This window comes from Microchirus variegatus (assembly GCF_963457635.1).
Source record: "Microchirus variegatus genome assembly, chromosome: 7".
Lineage (NCBI taxonomy): Eukaryota > Metazoa > Chordata > Actinopteri > Pleuronectiformes > Soleidae > Microchirus > Microchirus variegatus.
In genome coordinates this window covers 11,885,536-11,905,013 of record NC_139808.1, presented here as the reverse complement: position 1 = coordinate 11,905,013, position 19,478 = coordinate 11,885,536, and the positions used below count along the sequence as shown (strand labels likewise).

Sequence of the window (19,478 nt, the reverse complement as noted above, 5' to 3'; positions counted from 1 at the left end):
AAAGTATTTTTCTAAGAACAACAGTAGCTCAGACAGGAAATTTCAACAAATGACAAGTTACTGAAGGTGCAACTGACAGACTGCAGGCAGAACCATCTAGTGCACCCAGCTTATAGTGCTGTGCAGCAAAAAGATCAGTTACACAGAAATATGAACCACACCAGCATACAGTAGTAGATGGCAACCCGCGGAACGGCACCATTAACACTTGCCACTTGACATAAAATATGTAGCTTTATGGCTACCGTAGCTAAACAATGGCTGAAGGACATCTTAAGTCATTGGTATGGTAGCATTTTGGATACTCAAAGAATGATCAGGGGGTTGTTCAAGAAGGCTGATGTCCAATCTGCATAATATGAACCATCCAGCTCAACTTGATCAAAAGCATGATCTTAATAATGACAAAGCTGAAGTTAGAGTTAATTACTGGCAAGTTTGACTATTAAATCAAACATAAAACTGTTGCATAGATAATGTAGTTAACTTTTTATATTTTTTTCCGACAATGCAAACCAACAACAGCAAAGCAGGAAAAGGAGCATTGTACCTACTCTTAGAAATAAGGGTTACAAAAGTGTCCCTCTGCAAGGGCTGAGGTTCTACCTGGAACCATTTGCTTCTGAAAAAGCCTTTCCCAAAGAAATGTTTTTTCAAGGGTTCTTGGTAATGCTAATGGTTCCAGTAACAACCATTTTGATCCAGAGAACCATTTAAAACCCCTTTCCTGAATAAAGGGTTTTATAAGGGTTCTTGTTGGAACCCTCCAAAAGGGTCCCAGGTGGAATCTTTATAAAAAAGGTTCTACCTGGAGCCAAAAAGGGTTCTCCTATGGGGACAAGCCGAAAAAAAACCTTATATGGTTCTACACTTTTATTTCTAAGAGTGTACTGCTTGCTAAACCGATATATAATCCACTTCATGTACAATTGAATAAAACCTATAAATAGTATAATATATATACGTGCAGTGTTGAAAAACAAACATGCATTTAGATCACTTTTTTTTTGCCTCAGACAATGATCATTCTATAAACATATATATTTGTTTTATCCCTCTTCTGCAACATAATGATTCTAAACAAGCAAAACCAATGTGCAAGGAAGAAAGGACAAACTGACAGTCCAAGTAAAATCCACAACAATTAAATTAAGGACAAAAAAATCACTCACCTGCACATTTAGTCCTGGTTACCAACGGAGGCCCTGGAGGCCCAGTGCCTCCCTCTCCAGGTCTGGAGAGCAGGACCTTGATTTCGTACTCCACATCTGGGTCCAGATGCCATAGCTTGTAGGTAGGAGCATCGACCACATGGGTCTCCGCCCAGTTCCCCGAAGTGGTGCGGTATTCCACTTCTTTCAGGATGATCGGCCCGTCGCCTATGATGCTGTTGGCGTTGGGCTTAATCCAAAGGTAGGTGGCACCAACGGCAAGCAGCTCTGGTGGGGCAATAGGAGTGGGTGGAGCTGTGAAATGAAAACAAGGTGGGTTAGTTAAGTGTCACAGAACATATATTTACATATATATATATATATTTTTTTTTAATTTCAAAAAACATGTTTTCCCTGTTGAACCCCTGAGGAGCCAATCAGGAAAACAGTTATATCAGCATGTTTTGCTGATATAACTTATAACTGATTCATCAACTTATAACTGTTCATCAAAACACATTACTGATCTCGTCTTCCCCTGAAAACCACATTAAAGTCCAATCAGATGTGCCTACATCTGTAATACAACACATGTATGAATGGTTTGAAAATCAACCCCCACACACACGCACACATACAGACACACGCACACACATTGTTTTTTCCAAAAGTAATGAAAACTATGCCCCTTAGTGGATTCCTCCAATACATACGTATAATAATGAACATAATGAAGGGAATTTATAAACATATGTATATGCATTTCTGACATTTACCATTTTGTTATTTTACCTTTGGACTCTCAAATGTGCAGTAACATCTCATGTGCAAAGAACCACTATTATTGTGACCCTGAAATTAGAAAATAAATGTATTCCGTCACCAAAGTCGCTGCTAAATGGTTGCAGTTTGATTTAAATGTGACACAGTTAAACTTTGGCACTGAAAGCAGCTGTCAATAAACACTAAAAAGAAGACATTTCAGAGTGAATGCTCTACCTGCAGAACTAATCCGTCACATTGTTGACATGCTGCTGACAGCTTCTTTGCCAATACACTTTCACATTATGCTGCTCGCAGGAAAATAATGGCCTCTGTCAAGTCAAGGCATTATATTTTATTATAGGATATTTCTTCCTCCTTTGTGTTGTTTTTTTCCCTTTGTTGTCTGAAATTTGAAACATATTTCCAACATCAATATGAACAGTGTCACACAATAGTCAGACTGCAGAATGTCAGCAGACGTTTAAACTAAACTAGTTAAAAAATGTCAAATGTGTTCACGACTTAAAATAATGCGACAACAAAGCAACAAAATCTGCTTGAAAATCCTCCTCATCAGCGTGAACTGTGACAGGACCATGGACAGCTCACACATCTCTCATGGTCTCATGATCAGCACCATGGACAGCAGTTATGACATGCTTGAGCAAAATGGTACAGAATAGGAGCTGCATTTTTTTACTTTGGTTCTATTTTCATGGCTTATATGGATTTTTCACTTTGTTTTTGTTTTCAAAAAAGCGCAGCCTCCACACACGGTGAGGGCGGTATTCTATAATCAATGACTTACATCAGATACCATCATAGGCATCTGACTCAGTAAATGAATGGCATCTGCAAACTTACATTTAAAGTTCACTATGACCTCAGTGTAGCACATTCTCAATGTTGCCAAATAGGGAAAACAAAAGGAAAATAAGTAAAAGGAAAGTCTTAAATATTTCATCACTTCACTGTAAAAGATATCAAGTCATATGCACTGGCACCCTGTGCACGTCCCTACGGGACAGGAAAACATCAGGGATATCAAGGCTCTATATTGTTCTTAAAGGTGCATTATGTAATAAATCTAAAGCAACTGGCCATAAAATCCTCCTAATATGTCACAGAGACTCAGGAATAATGTTCATATAACATACTGAACTCACCAACAACAACAGTACAGCCAAAATATTTGAATTAAAAAAATATTTTGCAGACTGCAAATCATGTTTATGTTTTGAAATCATGTTTTGGCATGTCAATCATCGCAGTCAGTAGAGTCTCAGCTGCCGAGCAACCACGGGTTGCCAGTTACGTCAGAAAACGAAACCTAAAAGACCTCAGTGTTTTGAATTTGAATGTAGTAACTGTTTTTGGCCACATTCTTATACATGGCACCTTTAAATGTCTCCACCATATAAATCAAGTCAAGTATTTCTGATCATCAAAGGTGCATGACCTTCCTTCCGCTTCTCTCATTTATATATTTTCCTCCCTTTGTGCCACAATAAGAGAGAGATATGTACAATATATGCAGGGTATATACAGGTTTAAAACATTAAAAAGGGATTCCCAACAGGTTAAAGTTAAAACATTTAGTACTTCATTATTGTAGTGCTGTGGAAAAAATTATTGTGTTATTATTTCCTAATATAAAGGGAGAGAACAGTCAAATGTAATGTGAAGGCAGTCTTTACATTCGATAGTGGATGGAGTAGATGATGTATAAATTAAAGCCTAATCTTAACTCCACTGTAGTGTATAATACACATGTAGCAAATAAGTTATTTCATATGTCGCTCATATCAACAAAACGATGATTAAAAATGAAACACCTACATGCAATGATACTCTTCATTTTGGAAAGTTACTTCTCACTGTTTAAAAAATGTATATGTATTAATCTTTTTTGTCAGTTGACAGCTTTGCCATTCTAGCTAAAAATAATGGTCCGTGTCTTCCTGCTGTCTGAAAGCTGTCCTTCTCTCAGTTTTTTTTTTTTTTTAGTTTCTTCAAGGCTGCATTAGAATATGTATGGAGGCCCGAGTGCAGATGAATCAGCTGTCAGTCACCACACACTCATCCATCTTAACTACATAGCGGCCGTGTGTGCGCGCGTGTGCGCGTGTTTGTGTGTGTGTGTGTCTATGTGTCTGTGTACGTGTGTGGGGAGAACCCATGCATACAAATACACCTTCTCTGACATAGTATACACACTTATTTGTTCTCCAGGCAAAATGGTTTTGATGTGGTTAGGTTACAATGCTACAATGTAAAGCACACATTATTTACTGGCACTGGCCTTAAACGCGAACTCTGTTTACTACGTTTTAAAACTAATTTAAAAGACCCACTGGCATAATTTATTGTATAGTCGACTACTTCTCCTGATGTTACTCCACAGGAACAAAGAAAAAGCTTGTTCAGTCACTCCCCTCGTCTGCTACCTCCCAGCATCGCTCCATCCCTCCCTCTGCCAGCTTGTTTACAGCATAGACTTACAGAGGCCACCCAGTGAGTCACAACCTGGCGCCCACAATGACATGGGGAAGTACACATGCAGGAATACTGATTTTACTGACACAAGATAGCTGCACATATTCGTACTGATTGCACGCAACCTATGTACATGACCACCCCCTCATGAAGTGACTGCTTTGAGATGATCCAAGACTTACACACACCTGCATCCTCACATGAACATAGAAAGACACACAGATTGTAAGACAAACTGCAAGTGGCATCCATACAGTGATGTTAATGAGGTGTGAGAAAATGAATGAAGGGATGATGGAAGAAGGAATCAGAAAAGTTGAGCGAGGAATCAAAAACGGCAAAAAGTAGTGAGATTAAATGATTTGGGCTGGAAGAAACATATGGTTAAGAAAGCATGAGCAGATCACTAAGAGAAAACACTTATTATTGATATTGAAAGTGGTAATGTCCCTCCCAAAAAGTTCCACTACACTACTAATTACACAAATTTTAAAGATGTTTTTCAAGAAAAAATCTGGAAACTAAATGAAGAACAGAAAATATATTTGTATAAAATATTACACCTTTGCATGTTTTTAGACGAAAACCAGTGTATATGGGTATCTAGAAACATTATTTGTTGATCCAGGTGCAAATCTCCATAGTTAAGTGTAAAAGTATTGACATTTTATATTTTGTGATAAAAAAAAAAACCAGCATACCCTCTACCTCTGTGTTCAAACAACAGCTACAATATAGAAATTTAAACTTAAAATGAGTCCACTCTCACTTCACTGGTCCGTTACCATTTTGTCTAATCAGCAGGAGGTTTGTTGTCCCACATATATGTTGTCTGCAGGACTCATCCTCCTGCTGGACATCTCCTCTCTGCAGAGGACATGCTCAGTAAAAACAAGCAGTTCTAATGAAGCTTTAAAATTAAATTCAGCAGGAGCATAGCACTGTAGTAAGTTATGTAAGGTATGTTTGGGTGCAACAGCCTTGACCCAATAAAGTGTTTATCTTGGCTATGGTGGGGCCCTGTTGTCAGAGGATGCACACACACATCAGCGACCCGTGTTACTACACCCTGAAGGTACAGAGTATATGGCTTTAGCATTTTACTGCACTGCATGAAAGTCCCAGCATGATGTTTGAGCATGGGTCATAATGTGGTGCTGCATTTTTTGTGTGCGACTGTGACTTCTTATTTTCAAGCCACCAAAAGTTTTATTTTGAATTATGAAGTTGAATAATAATAATAAATTACCGGTCTGAATGACGGAAAAGAAGCCCATGTGGTGACAGACAGTAGAATTCATGTTGCTCTTTAAATGGACTGCTTTTCAACTGAATCCTTTCTTGGTGCAGCAAGTACAACATGGGTGGTCACAAAACACATCCTTTCCTCTGCAGTTGTGATTACTGCACAGCACAGCAGACAGAAGCTCTGTCCACCAGCTGGGTGGATTCCGAGTAAGAATTTAAAATGTCACAGCAGAGAGAACATTCCTATGCCTAGGAATGACCAAATCTAACAGAAAAAAAATAAACATCTGACCAACACATTATTTTCCTATCTATAAATCATTTACACTCTTTCCCATTTTAAATGCAAAGTACAGTTCAGCAGATATTCAGTGTTGAGGGAATCATGTAGTAACATACATGACACATTTCCAATGGCTAAACAAAGTTAAAATGTGATTAAATGTATGATTAAATTAAATTATAATCTGTACACAGTGTAAAAAAAAAAAAAGAAGCATTGGGCCCACAGTGATTCCATGTGGTACACCATAAGTATTTGTTTAAGTGTAGTACTTAATAACCTGCCTGTGGTGACTTATCTGGAGCTTTTTCTGTCGTGTTCTCACACAGACTCATGCGGACATTATGGTCTGCAAAATGTCCAGAGCAACCTTTGTAAAAACATTTACATTAGCCCCCACATTTGAAAGGTTTAAGCCCAGAATATTTCATGACTGTCTGGACCAAAGGACAAAATAATCTTGAACGTACATGATGTGTAAAACAACCGATTGAATGTCTGACCACGCATGTTTCCTACAAATTCTTACTACCACTGTCACTAATTGGGTGAATTTTATAAATATCACAAATAATAAAGGGAAACATTGTCTTTCAACCAATGCCAATCGCTATAATTATTCAGTTTAAAATGAATCAATCCAGTTATTTATCCTTGCGTTTGTGTCTGTTAACCAGGACACAAGTGTTTCTTTGTTATTCAGGGACACATTCCCAACAGCCAATATTGTATCTTCTGCTAATCTCACTCCATGTGAGTGGTTTATCAGTCATACAATCATGGTCTATTTCGTCAGCTCCTTGAACAGCAGTTTATCTCACACCACATCTGATCTGATACCATCAATTCAGCTCATGGGGTGCCGTCTTAATGATGGCCATTGATTTAAAAGAGAACACATTTGTAATCCATCTTCTACCGGATTATCCTCTACATGAGGAGTACACCAAACCACCATCCACTCTCACATTCATGGTCAACATAAAGAATCAAATGCGTCTAATCCCCAAATCTGCATGTTTTTGGACTGTGGGAGGAAACTGGAGAACCCAGGGAACAAAAGGTCCCTGTTCTGACAGAGAGGCGAATTTGGGTCTTTAGCTGAAAGGCAAGAATGCTAACCACTACACCAACCCCGACACACATTTAATTTAAACAGCTGTTTTAAAGGGGACCATAATTGAATAAAACTGTAATAACTTAACTCGGACTGAAAAACAGAATCTGAAAAAGAAAGAAAGAAAGAAATATGATCCCTCAGTCCTCACAGTAAACTCAGTGTGGCAACATAAACTTATTTTACACATTTATACACATACAGAAAAATAAACTCCACCTGCATCTGAAGCATCTGAATCCACCCCGCTCTAAAAATGTTAAAAATGTACTATATTGTTTTTTTTAATGAATCAATAATGTTCACGTCTTATTTAGTTGCTCTGGTGCCAGAGTCATGGTGTTATTAATATTTCATTCTAGCATCAGCTGCACCTGTACTCCTATGGCTACTACTACTAAACTAACACTTTCATCTTGAAACCGCAAAACAGAGTGTAGTTTGCTCGCTGACCTTCATTTTTGTATCAACAAAATGAGTTGTAACGATGCCATCAGGGATACGATGGTATTGTTGATTTTAGGCTTATTTTACCAAATGTGTGAGATCAAAAACTCTATCACTCCCTTCAAAGTGTCCATGGATGAGATTGTGAAGTTCTACTCCCTGTAAACTGCCTGGGATGACAGTGCCCAGATAAAATGATGTTATCTGAAACAAAGACACTGAAGTTATCACAGAAGTGGGAGACATCGAGCGAAATGAAAGAGAAGGAGCACGTAAAGGAGCCTCAAAGAGACAACGATCTTCTTAGTGTCACTTAAATATTCAACAACATGTTTAATCAGTCTCAGATGGATGTGAAACGCCGCTGTTCATTTCATTTCTGAGCTTTAGCTGCTCTTATCAACATGAGCATGCAGTGAGTGAGCAGTGAGATGTGGCTACAGTGACAGTGAAAGAGCTGATGGGATTGAGCCCGTCAACTTTGGCTTCTCTCCAGTTTCAACTGCCATGCCTAGAAATTTAGTTTCTATCGAACTAAAATGGCAAATGCATTCTGGGAAAGAGCCAGATGGTGATAATGGTCGAAACATTAAGAGAGTACGACCTTCTGTGGTCCGCATCTTGGCAGGGGAGGGATCACCAGCCTATGTTTTTCAACTTGTGGAAAAAGTCAGTTGCTGATACAGAGGGTGGCATAATTAATTGGCATAATTAATTAACAATTAATGAGTCAAGTGAGCAAAGCACTTGGCAGATATTTGCGAAAGTCATTTTCAGTAAGTGCACAGTGGGCTTGTTAGTTTTGAGACAAAACTATACAGAAATGCACACACAACATCCTTAAGGGCTTAGGAACAGAAGCACTGATATTGAAGAGAGTTTCTGACATCAGTGTAAATCCTTTGATACAATCTTTGCATACAAAACAATATACAATCTTTGCCAATGCAAGCCACCAGGGGACAAATCAAGATGGTTGGGTATTACTTTTGAAGGGGCTATTACATCCATCATATCATTTACTCCATATCCTAAGTATTTTTTATCAACATTTCTATTTGTTGTTGCAGATTAATGGTTGTAGAGACATGTAACACCAGAAAACTCTTGTTGGCTGCTGATTCTCTCTTGTCAGTGGAGAGACTCTACCTTACCGACGTAATGATATTTTACGTTGTATTTTACTCTCCGTTTCTTTATCTCTCATATCTTAACTTCTCCGTGCTGCACTCCTTTCACACCGAGCCTACTTCTGTGTCTTTTCTGCCTTTTTATTTTCCCTTTCTCACCTCAGTCCTCCTCACCCTCTTCTCACATACCTGCTCATACATTACTTATATTTCTGCTCAGATATTCCGTGTGAAGTGTCCTTTCTCTCAGATACGGATATACACAAGCCAACACACACACACACACACACACAGATGCACATGCACATACCTGAGAGAGCAGTGGACATGGAATACCAATAATTTCACAAACTGCCCAGCATACACAAGACAACACACACACACACACACACACACACACACATATCCCCTGAGGCAAACCCTAAAGACCTGGTTAAAGAGGCGGGTTTAAGTGCACACTGTATGGGTGTATTGCAGCCACACAAACACACACACACACGTGAATACATGCAACTCAGAGACACTCTCAACACATACACATAGACATATAAACAACTTTTCACATAAAATTCTGGTTTGTTTCATACAAGCTCTTTTTCTCTTAAGGGAGTAAGTCTTCAAAACGTGTTTACTAAGATTTATAAAATGATTGGCATTTGTTTTATTGATTATATTTCGCATAATCCCTTTTATTTTGTTTTGGTGTTCATCTTTGTTCTTTGCTTGCTGCAATTATAAAGTGTCTCCAAATCATAATTCACTTGCACTAGACATGACCCCTCGTTTCAAATCATGTGAGGAAATAATGTTCAGATACAGATGCTGGCAATTCATTATTTTTGTCACCCAGCAAAGGTTGAGTAATCTTTCTTTTGTTTTATTTGTGATTTGTTCCTTTGTTCTTTCTCAGCACTGCACATGTTTTGACAAGTCAGAACCGTGATCGTACATTTGCTGAACATAAGGCCATGAAAGGGCCAATCACATAGACATTGCAACAAGCGTAACGGCGTTCAGCGTGTACACGTGGTTATCAAATATAAATGGCAGAAGGAAAAAAAAAGAAAATCAAGCAGACTTCAAACTCTTACATGTGCTTCAATGTTGACAAGTCTAAGGAACTTCTTAACGAAAAGCTTCCTGAAAACAACCGCTAACTGCTTTTCCACCACAATGAAGACCTCTGAAGATTAGGTAAAGGACTACATGTTCAGTGCAAGCTCTGTTGCAAAGGTTCCTGAACGTTCAGCAAGTACAACACCTGGACTTTTCAGGCAAAAATACAAAACATACACCCTTTAGTTTTAGTTCCAAATGAAAGATCCTGTAAAGGAAATGTGGCTACTGATGATCTCACAGTTGTACTTTGCCACTTTTCCTTCCGTGTCAAGCCTCCTACAAATCTCACCACTCAACACTTCTTGTACACAGTTCTAATTAAAAACCTTGGAGCAGCTGCTCAAGGGCACAATTCATCTCACATGATCTCAGATCTGACAGACAGGCCTGAGCTGTCCTCTCTCCTATTGATTCCTTATCAGGGAACAGACACATAGAAAATGCCAAGAACAAGCTAAGGGCAACAGAAAGCTTCATGCACTCTCGCTCTTTCTCTCTCACACACACACACACACACACACATTTACACGGTGCAGTGGCACTGCTGGGTCTTATTCTTGGACTACAATCAGCTTTATGGCTACCTAGGGAGTCTTAGAAAGATGTAGCAGTATTCCTGGGGAACTCATACAAACACACATGCACACTCTGCATGGTGTCCACAGGGCACTGGCTGACAGTGGCTCTCCTGGATCTTTGCTACGCCCCACTGAGTCTTATCTCTGACAGGCAGAAAAACACACACACACACACAATTGTCCACATACAACACAACACACAAAACACACTCATAGATTAATGCAGAGACAAACATATGTACTTCATGAGACAAAGACTCAGGCATTATCCCTCTCTCTCAGACACACACACACACACACACAGCTGGGGGTTTGTTTGAGACCATGTTGCCCTAGAGCTTTGACTGCATCCGTTTGTGTGTGTGTGTGTGTGTGTGTGTGTGTGTGGTTGCATCTTCATGAGTGTGCATGTTTGCATATCTTATTACAAATGTCAGTCGAGCATTGTGCGACTTTGTCATTCCGTGATGCGTCTCTCTTGTCTACCTGATATATTTTTTTGTTTATCTTTCTTCATCTGTTTCTTTCTGTGTTGTTGTTGTTGTTGTTTTAATGTTCTCCATCCGTTCTACACTTTCCACTTTTCCCACTTTGGTGAGTAAATATGATGCTTATCTCAGGGCATGCAGCAAGAAATACTTGTTGCTTGTGCTTCAAATACAAAAATACGTTCCTTTAAAAAAGGACACTGAAACACTGTTTTCTGTATGTACTGAGAGCAGTGGAGTTACCTGAAGCTAACTGTGTAGCTACATACACTTCACAACTGCAAAAGTGCCATCAAAACCATACCATGAATGATAACTTAGTGATACTAACATGTTTGCAACTAAAGAAACTAAAGGCATGATTTCTACTTAATGTATTTGCTGTTGTAATTTAGATGTATTGTGATATTGAGGAGACAGCTTTGTTACAGGGAAAGAAGAGAGGCTGATGTATGAATGTGAATAATACCTCTCCACTTTCAGTCTTCCAGACAGGTGTCAAGTCAAGGCACAAGTTAAAGTTGCAATATAATTAAAATGGATTTCTGCATCATTGAAAATGACTGATAACTCGCTCTAAATCGTATTTAGTCATGATGTGTTATTGTGTGTGTTGTTTCATTTAGTTTACTTTTTCTTACTGCCACAGCTCTTCTGGAGCTGCACAGGAATGCAAAATTAAAGTGAACACATTTTCCCGAGTTTTTTCTTTTACAATTTACTGCCAACGGTATTGACAAGGAAGGCATCATCAGTTGAGCTCAGCCGCAGTGTCGTGTCAGAGGATTAGCGTGCATGCATGAGCAAGGCACACACAAACACACACAAACACACACAAGAGTGTGCGCACACTCACACAGAGATGCAAAGGGTGTCCTGTAATATACATAGAATGTTTCTCTCTCCAGATTCCACTGATCACACCTGACCAAACAACCCACTAATTAACCCCAGTTTCACTTAGCAGCCCAGGAGAACACAGAAGTGTACAAAGCAAGGACAGTAACACACACACATACCCTATTTTAAAACACACACACACACACACACACTATGCACAAAGGACCAAAAAGAGGTATGCTAATGCACGTCCATGTGTGTCCTTTTGCAGTTCTCTCTTGTTCACTGTGTTGGCATGAGCTGCTCGTCTGGCACAAAGCATGGCTGACAGCACCTGAGTGCCTCACACACACACACACACACACACACACACACACACACACACACACACACACACACACACACACACACACACACACACACACACACACACACACACACACACACACACACACACACACACACACACACACAGAGACGATAGACACAGCAGTACAAACTCGCCAAAAGACACATTTGGACATTCTCAGGAGTACAGTCTGTGTGCTGTGCTAACAGATGGTAATGACAGTTTCAGTCCCCGGACGATCGTCTAATCAAAACAGCACACACTACAGCACGCACACTCTTCAACCTCCCTCCAGATTAAAACATCATTCATGCCAAATAGGGTTAAGAACGTAATTCACAACTAATATGCATTGAAAACATAATTTAGGCCAGCGGGTCAACACATTAAAATGCCTTTTAGTGATACAATCAAAATCCCATTAAAAGCAAACACAGTTCAACCCCCATTGCTCCAGGGAAAGTTTTTTTTTTTTTTTTTTATGTTTACTAGAAGTAAAAAAACAGGATTTTCCCCAAATATCTGAAGATAGAGATGCATTTGACACAGTGCATTTCACACATAAATGTTACTTCACTTAAAGTATTTTACTATCAACAAAGATTGTAATTCTCTGTGATTTATGAGGAAAAAGCCAGTAGCTAGGCTCCAAAGTGTTGGCGAGACATGACATTCCTCTGAGTTTACGTTTGCGCTGCCCGAGACATAAATTGTGGGTGAGGTGCAATACAGTGTTGTCAAAAGTCAACCTTGGAGAATGTCAAGCAACCAAGCATAAACTGAGCTTTACAGTGACTGAGCACATAGGGCTTCTGTGTTTTGCTGAGGGACACATAAAAAGAGAACGCAACGTTTGTGAGAGGTACTTTTTTTTCCGCTGATTGGCTCATGTGTTAAAGTGCTAGACACTCATACACTGGGAAAAAAAAAACTGTTGGACAAACTTAAAAAAAAAAACATTTAATTTGGTAAATTGAGTAATTAGCAAGTTACATGAATTTGAATTCATACTATAACTTGTTAATGATATAAAAGAACAGAGGTGTTACCAAAATGAAATTGTGTCAACCTTATTTATATTTAAATAAATATATATATATATATATATATATATATATATATATATACACATATATATACATATATTTATATATATATATATATATGTGTGTGTATATATATAGAGAGAGACAGGTGAATAGGAGGGTATTTTACCAGATCCCCACAGATCTAGAGAGATGGTGTCAGAGGTGAATTACTGCTATGAAACATGCTCACAGAAAGCGGAAGAAGACGGAGCGATGGTAAACAACGGACTAAGTGAGTCTAACTGACACACAAGTCTGCACAGGAATGTCAACATATCACTTATTTACATTATTGTGCATGTTGCTAATGCCAACGTTATACTAGCGCGACACTTACCCTTCCCATTACAACAGCGCTATCTTTAGCTGTTAGACTCCAGAGTTGAATGTTAGTCACAAAACCCAAATTGCTTCCATTCGTTTTCCCTCCAGGCTCTTGTAAACTTCCAGTGACTCTCTGGAGTAATATGAATGGAGGTTAATCAGAAAGTTGAAGATGTCAGGATACTGCAATAACGATTCTGGATTAATGTCCTCTCCTGCTGTTTTCATACTTGTAAAAAGCATGCCGGGGGCATTACAAGGATCACAAACATTCAGTCTGTCGGTCGATCTCAGTGCATTTAAAGTGCACAGTCAACTCTGACAGGTTGAATCCAGCACAGGTTCCCATTCATTTTTGTTGCATCGTAGGCTGCCAACAACGGTTATAGGGACTAAGTGAGATGATGTCTGGAGGTCTGTAGCACTGACACAGCAGTGCTTTACCATCATTTTTCGCAGTGCTAAATGTTTCTCAATGAAAACACTGTGGCATGCAGGGATTTTATCTCATTGCTCATCAGTACTTACACTGACACAAGGTACCTACTATAGCAATAGCAGGTTCAGTCCTAAACACTCACATAGCAGATTAGTTCTTACCACTCTGCACAAACTGTTTTGAGACAAAGCAGGCTAAGGCTAAGTGGACGCTATATGGCATATAACGGATAATGGTGATTTAGAATAATACAATTTTGAAAGCTGTGAGATGATCCACGATGGGTAAAAAAAAAAATCTATTTTATTTAATGTCTCATTGAATTTACTAAATGGGAGAGACAGATAAGAGACCATTTTGAAACACAGAATGCAAAAGAACGAGACAAAGAGAGGTGAAGGAATGAAATTATGTCTGACAACAACAGATAGCTGAGATGCTATAATTATATCAAAGCCTTTACAATAACATTATCCAACATCCTCAGAACATCAACATCCGCCTCAGCAGGGCAGCCCTGTACTTCGTATTGTTCATATGAACCATGGGATGGAGAGTGGGAGGCTGAATCACAGATTCTTTCATATCGTTGCCCTGTATTTAGTGTGAGTACAGAGTTGAGTAGATCACATTAGAGAGTTTGAGTGTCCTCTAAGAGGGGGATGTGGCACTGTCCAAGAGACACATGAAACAAGATTCGAGTATGGCTAAGAGGATAACAGCGAACGGAACAACAGAGGATGGAATGAGAGAATAGAGAGAATGGGGTAAACTATTTTCTTGTTTTCTGTCATAAAAGTATTTTTATTCAAGATATGTCATTAAATTACTGTATGTTTAAGCCACGTATGCTCAAACAATCACATTAAATGTAAAAGTGTGCAACGTCATTCAGTGTCTGGCAATATTGTGCGTTTCTGCTTGTTTATTGTGTGAAATATCTGTATCCTACACTACATTTTCAGTGTTCCCATTTTAAATCATAGCCTGGCGTGCTATACATAGACATTTCTGTGCAATGTTTGCATATTTCTTGTACAATTTGGTACAAGGAGTCCTGCCAGAAATGTTCGCGGAGTGTCAGAGGTGAACTATATTAAGTAGCTCTGTTATACCTACCCTGTCTTATCTAACATTCCAGCTCAACTATAGCTGAACTCATCTTAGGACTTGTCATCATCGGCCCTTATCAAAAGTGGGGGAAAAAAACAAAAAACTATATACCCTGACACCTTGATTTAGTTGACATTGACAAAATGCGAGCCTCTAAAAAAAATCTGTTTCCTAATTAAATCAAAATAATAGTTAGATAAAGAAGGTTGAAGAACGCGATAGAGAAACAAAGGAGAAAGTGAACTGAGAAACTGACAGGGACAGAGTCAAAGGAGCCTCATTGTGAGTTCTAGTCACTCCTCTGAAGCCTGTTCAGTATTCCATCCTCAGCAATCGCACAGCTCTAACAAGCAACTGCCAAACACACACGCACATAACCACAACCCGGGTTGTTCCTCACTTTGTCTAAATTGAAGAGGTTGTCCCTCTTTACTGCATCACAGTAATCAGATCTGTGAAGTGCTGCTCATTTTATTCAAATCCCTTGTTTTGTTTTTTTTAACACAAACACTGTGTTTATAATTAACCATTTGATCGCCTTCGACGTGTTCTTCTTTTTGCCAAACTGAAAATCACCAGAACCTACCTTTCACAATGAGGTCGGCGTAGTTGGACACGCCTGACCCGCCGTCTGATCTGATGACACAGCGGTAGCGGCTGGTGCTGCGCTGCGATGTGTCGCCGACACTCACGGTTGCCGAGAAACGCCGATGGTTCACCACCCTGGTCACCATCAACGCCGTGTCCTTACCGTTCCACTGCTGTATGATGGGGATGAAAACATCAGTCAATTTCTGGCCAACAAGCCCTTGGATCATGCTCTTTCTAAAACTAACTTGACTAATGAAACCATGAATACAACAAACCAGCCCATGAAAAACAACTCTCCACTGTAATATTATCTGCCAATTTGTTGAAACATTATTTCCCCCAACAGACCTCCAGGGTCACTGCTCTCCATTGCAAAATGTCATTTCTCTACATGCCAGATACTGTACGTCAGTGGAACACACTTGGGTGCAGTGAAAACATTAAAGCTTGCCAGTGCACATAAATGTAAATTAGAATGAGGATATGAGCATGGATGCACAATACAGAGACTCACACACACACACACACAGATGGAGTCATTGGTGTGAAGCTCCAACTAGGATTTTAATCAATCATGAAATGGAGGTGGGGAAGCTTGGGATGTTTACTACAGTGTACTTATTTTATATATGTATCTATACAAGGTCATAAATAAATAATAACTCAATTCACTACATTGGTATTTTATAAAATATTTAGTCAACATGACAGAAAAAATCATTTTCTGTACCATTTTAACAAGCTTTTTTTTTTTTTTTTACTGGCTGGCAAGAGTGTCTTTGTTATACATAATTAAACAGACCATTTTGGGCAAACCTGAAAATCTGCCAATGAGGCGCCAAATTACTTTTCAGTTGCCCCGAGGATTTACGGCCTTCCGACCTGCCTCTATACAACTTCTGTTTACATGTGTCGCAGATATCATTCACGAACATATTCACTGATATGAAGGCACTAACCTGAAGCCAGAGTTTATCGTGCTGAGACCATTTCCCTCCAGCGGTACACTGAAAGGTAGCATTCTGACCCACGTTCACTTCCACATTCTGCAGACGCAGGAAGTGAGGGGCTTTACCTGCAGCACATAAAGCAAAAAGGACAATATGTAAACAGACTGGTAATATAATTAGTTAGAGGAGAGAAGGGAATTATCAGGCACCCACACACAGACACACTCTTGTTGGTGCAACATCACCAATGTAAATCTACTTTGTTAAAGTATTTTACTGTGTACAGAATAAAGTCTGAAAAATTGAGCAACCCAAGGTCATACCATCTCAAGCTTTTAATAAGTCTCTTGAGAACCATCCTGGGGATTAAAATAATTATGTCTGAACAGGTTCTCAAGTTCCATAATCATGTATTGAAAATGCAATCCTGTCATTATGGCTGTTGTCACTCCGGATAAAAAACACCTAGAATAGAGCCGACACAGTTCGGGATGCTGGCGTCTGTTCGCCTCAAGGTGTCCAGTTATTCTCAGTTCACTTACTTTTGGTAAATGTGGTTCAATATGTATACAAACATGTTGGGTCTTTCTTGTGGTCACAATTTCTATATTAAACTACAGCAGAAATGTGCTGCAGAAGAGCCTCAACATGATGATTAAAAAGTGAAATACAACAGATGGATACATAGTGGTGCCGTTTGATCTGTGAACATCTTGATAAATTCATTATGCATGTATGTATTAGTGCCCTGTCAGGAACATAAATTAGCAGCACAGCTTGATGACGTTAAAAAATACATCGACAAGTTACTTGAAAAAGTTGCTGATTTTACTACCCTCCACTAAAAAAATTTAACAGTGAATAAACAGAATTGCAGTGAGTTACACAAAGACATCCTGAGCAAGCTTGGCAGTTGAGGAGTGAGACGTTGTTGGCGCAACATTAGTCATTTAATTCAGACAGTGGTTCATATGTCTGTCCTGAGTGAGGCCGGGAAATTCATAGGACAGTTCTGAGACAGATGAGCGGGCAGAGAGTGAGACAGCTGGTCAGACATTGAGTGACTTTGACCTGGCATTGAGACTAGCCTCCAATTGGTTAATTTCATTTTGACTGTCTGCAGACAGAGATAAGCCTAACAGAGTATGCATCAATCATTAAACAATGATAGTTTGCACTGACACTAATGAAAGTAATCGCAAATGACAAGGACATAGATATGAAGGTTGTGTGTTTAACCTTTCTTCAATTGCATATTTTTTTCTTTCTCCTCCCTGTCTTTACATTACCATTGTTTTGTTTCTTCCTTTCTGAATACCGTTAACTCACTTTTTTTCACAGACTCTCCCCCTTTGATTAATCTGACCTGCGAATGGTTCAAATGAGCATTTTCTTTTCCAAAATCCCCTGACAGGTAAAAGATAACGAGGAAAGGGAAGTGAACTGAGGACAACTATAAGACTTGGGAGGAATGAAAAAGGAGAAAAAAACAAGTATTGCCAATTAAAACAAAGAAAAGCTTATGGTTGCAGCTGCTGTGTCTCTTAATTTTCATTCCATCCCGAATTACCTACCCTATGTAGAAGTAGTTATTATAAATCTATCCTGTTGCTTTTCAAACATGGAAAAAGACTCATGAATAGTAAAAAGATCTATGTTTCATTTATTCAAGTACATTGCAAAATGCAACAGACAGTACCGTTAACCCATGACAACGTATGAGTGCAGCAGTGTTGCAATAAGCGGTCTGGAGTTTTGTGAAGCCAAGTGTTGCTGTCAGATTTGAGTGATGATGACCCAGTGTCTGGACCTTCTTCCTGGCTCTCTCCAGTCTGTGTGCACGCCTCACAATCTGTCCTTCACACATGCATTTGTGTGCTTCTACGTACGAGGGAGCTGATATTAGCAGATGACGCGCAGCAGGGCTGAAGTTGCGCAGGGTAAACGTACAAAAACAGCGTGGAACGTACACGCATAATGCACACAGTCACACACACACAGGCGCATGAACAGTCACTTACGGCAGGGATGAGCCAGAACTCGTATGTCGTCAATGGCGATGAAACCTGGATGCCCTTGGACTGAGACTGCTTCAAATATTACCTGATTAGAGAGAGAAAGAAAGAACACATTTGATAATCTCTGCCACCATTCCTGATATCTATATTTTCTTTTTCACCATTAGCTTTTTTATTCTCATCTTCTTGAACTGGCTCTCGTGTTTCTTTTGTCATCACTCTACTCTTTTTTTTTTATTTGAAATGTTGACAATTTCTTTATCGACACTCCCGGGGTGACAGGCCGTCACAGAGCCTGTCAAGGGGCCATGCACTTCTGACCCACACATATCTCCTCATACACAACCTCATATTATGGACACACACAAACACACACCTCTGTGCTGTACTTGTCAGTATCCTCAGTAGTATGGGCTGACACAGTCTGAATACTATAGACCTCTGGGAAGACACTTTCCTCTCTTCCTTTCCTTCAAACAAAAGGATCTCTGACACACAGGTCAAGTATATGGAAGTCGGTTAAGCTTTTCTAGATGCAACTGTATTTTGACAATTTGACTTGAAATGCGCAAACTTCTTTTCTTTTTAATTTCTTTCCTGCAGTAGTCGATTATAATTACCATATACTGAGTCACTTTGCTCTTAACACAGAAACAATGTTTTGTGACACAGATGTGATACACACTTATTTTCACACATCTATCAGTTCATCCTAAAAGTTTTTCTTGCCCTCACAGTGGCCTGAACTTTAAAAAAAAAAGACATCTTTTGGAGTTTTTTCAAAGAGAGGTGACTCCTCATTAGGGAAGGAAACACCTACAAACACACACATTTCATTCACTTTGATTACCACTGTGCCTTAGATCTGTGTGTGCGACACAGGGGTGCCTTCATTTACAGAGCTCAAGCCAGTTATTAGGTAAAACACAGTTGCCTTTGTACTT

The 19,478-nt window shown here is 39.3% G+C and overlaps 1 protein-coding gene across 1 annotated transcript in view; it reads right to left on the bottom strand.

Annotated features, from left to right (window-relative positions):
• ptprt (protein tyrosine phosphatase receptor type T) overlaps positions 1 to 19,478 on the bottom strand; it is a gene marked incomplete at its 3' end in the record, with an annotated part of 242,868 nt that overhangs the window by 185,355 nt on the left and 38,035 nt on the right. Inside the window, exons 4-7 of the mRNA XM_083892431.1 lie at positions 18,538 to 18,619; positions 16,526 to 16,641; positions 15,562 to 15,736; positions 1,173 to 1,466 (exon numbers count right to left, since the gene is read on the bottom strand). Coding sequence (XP_083748557.1) covers positions 1,173 to 1,466; positions 15,562 to 15,736; positions 16,526 to 16,641; positions 18,538 to 18,619 — 667 coding nt within the window. The remainder of the gene's footprint in view (positions 1 to 1,172; positions 1,467 to 15,561; positions 15,737 to 16,525; positions 16,642 to 18,537; positions 18,620 to 19,478) is intronic.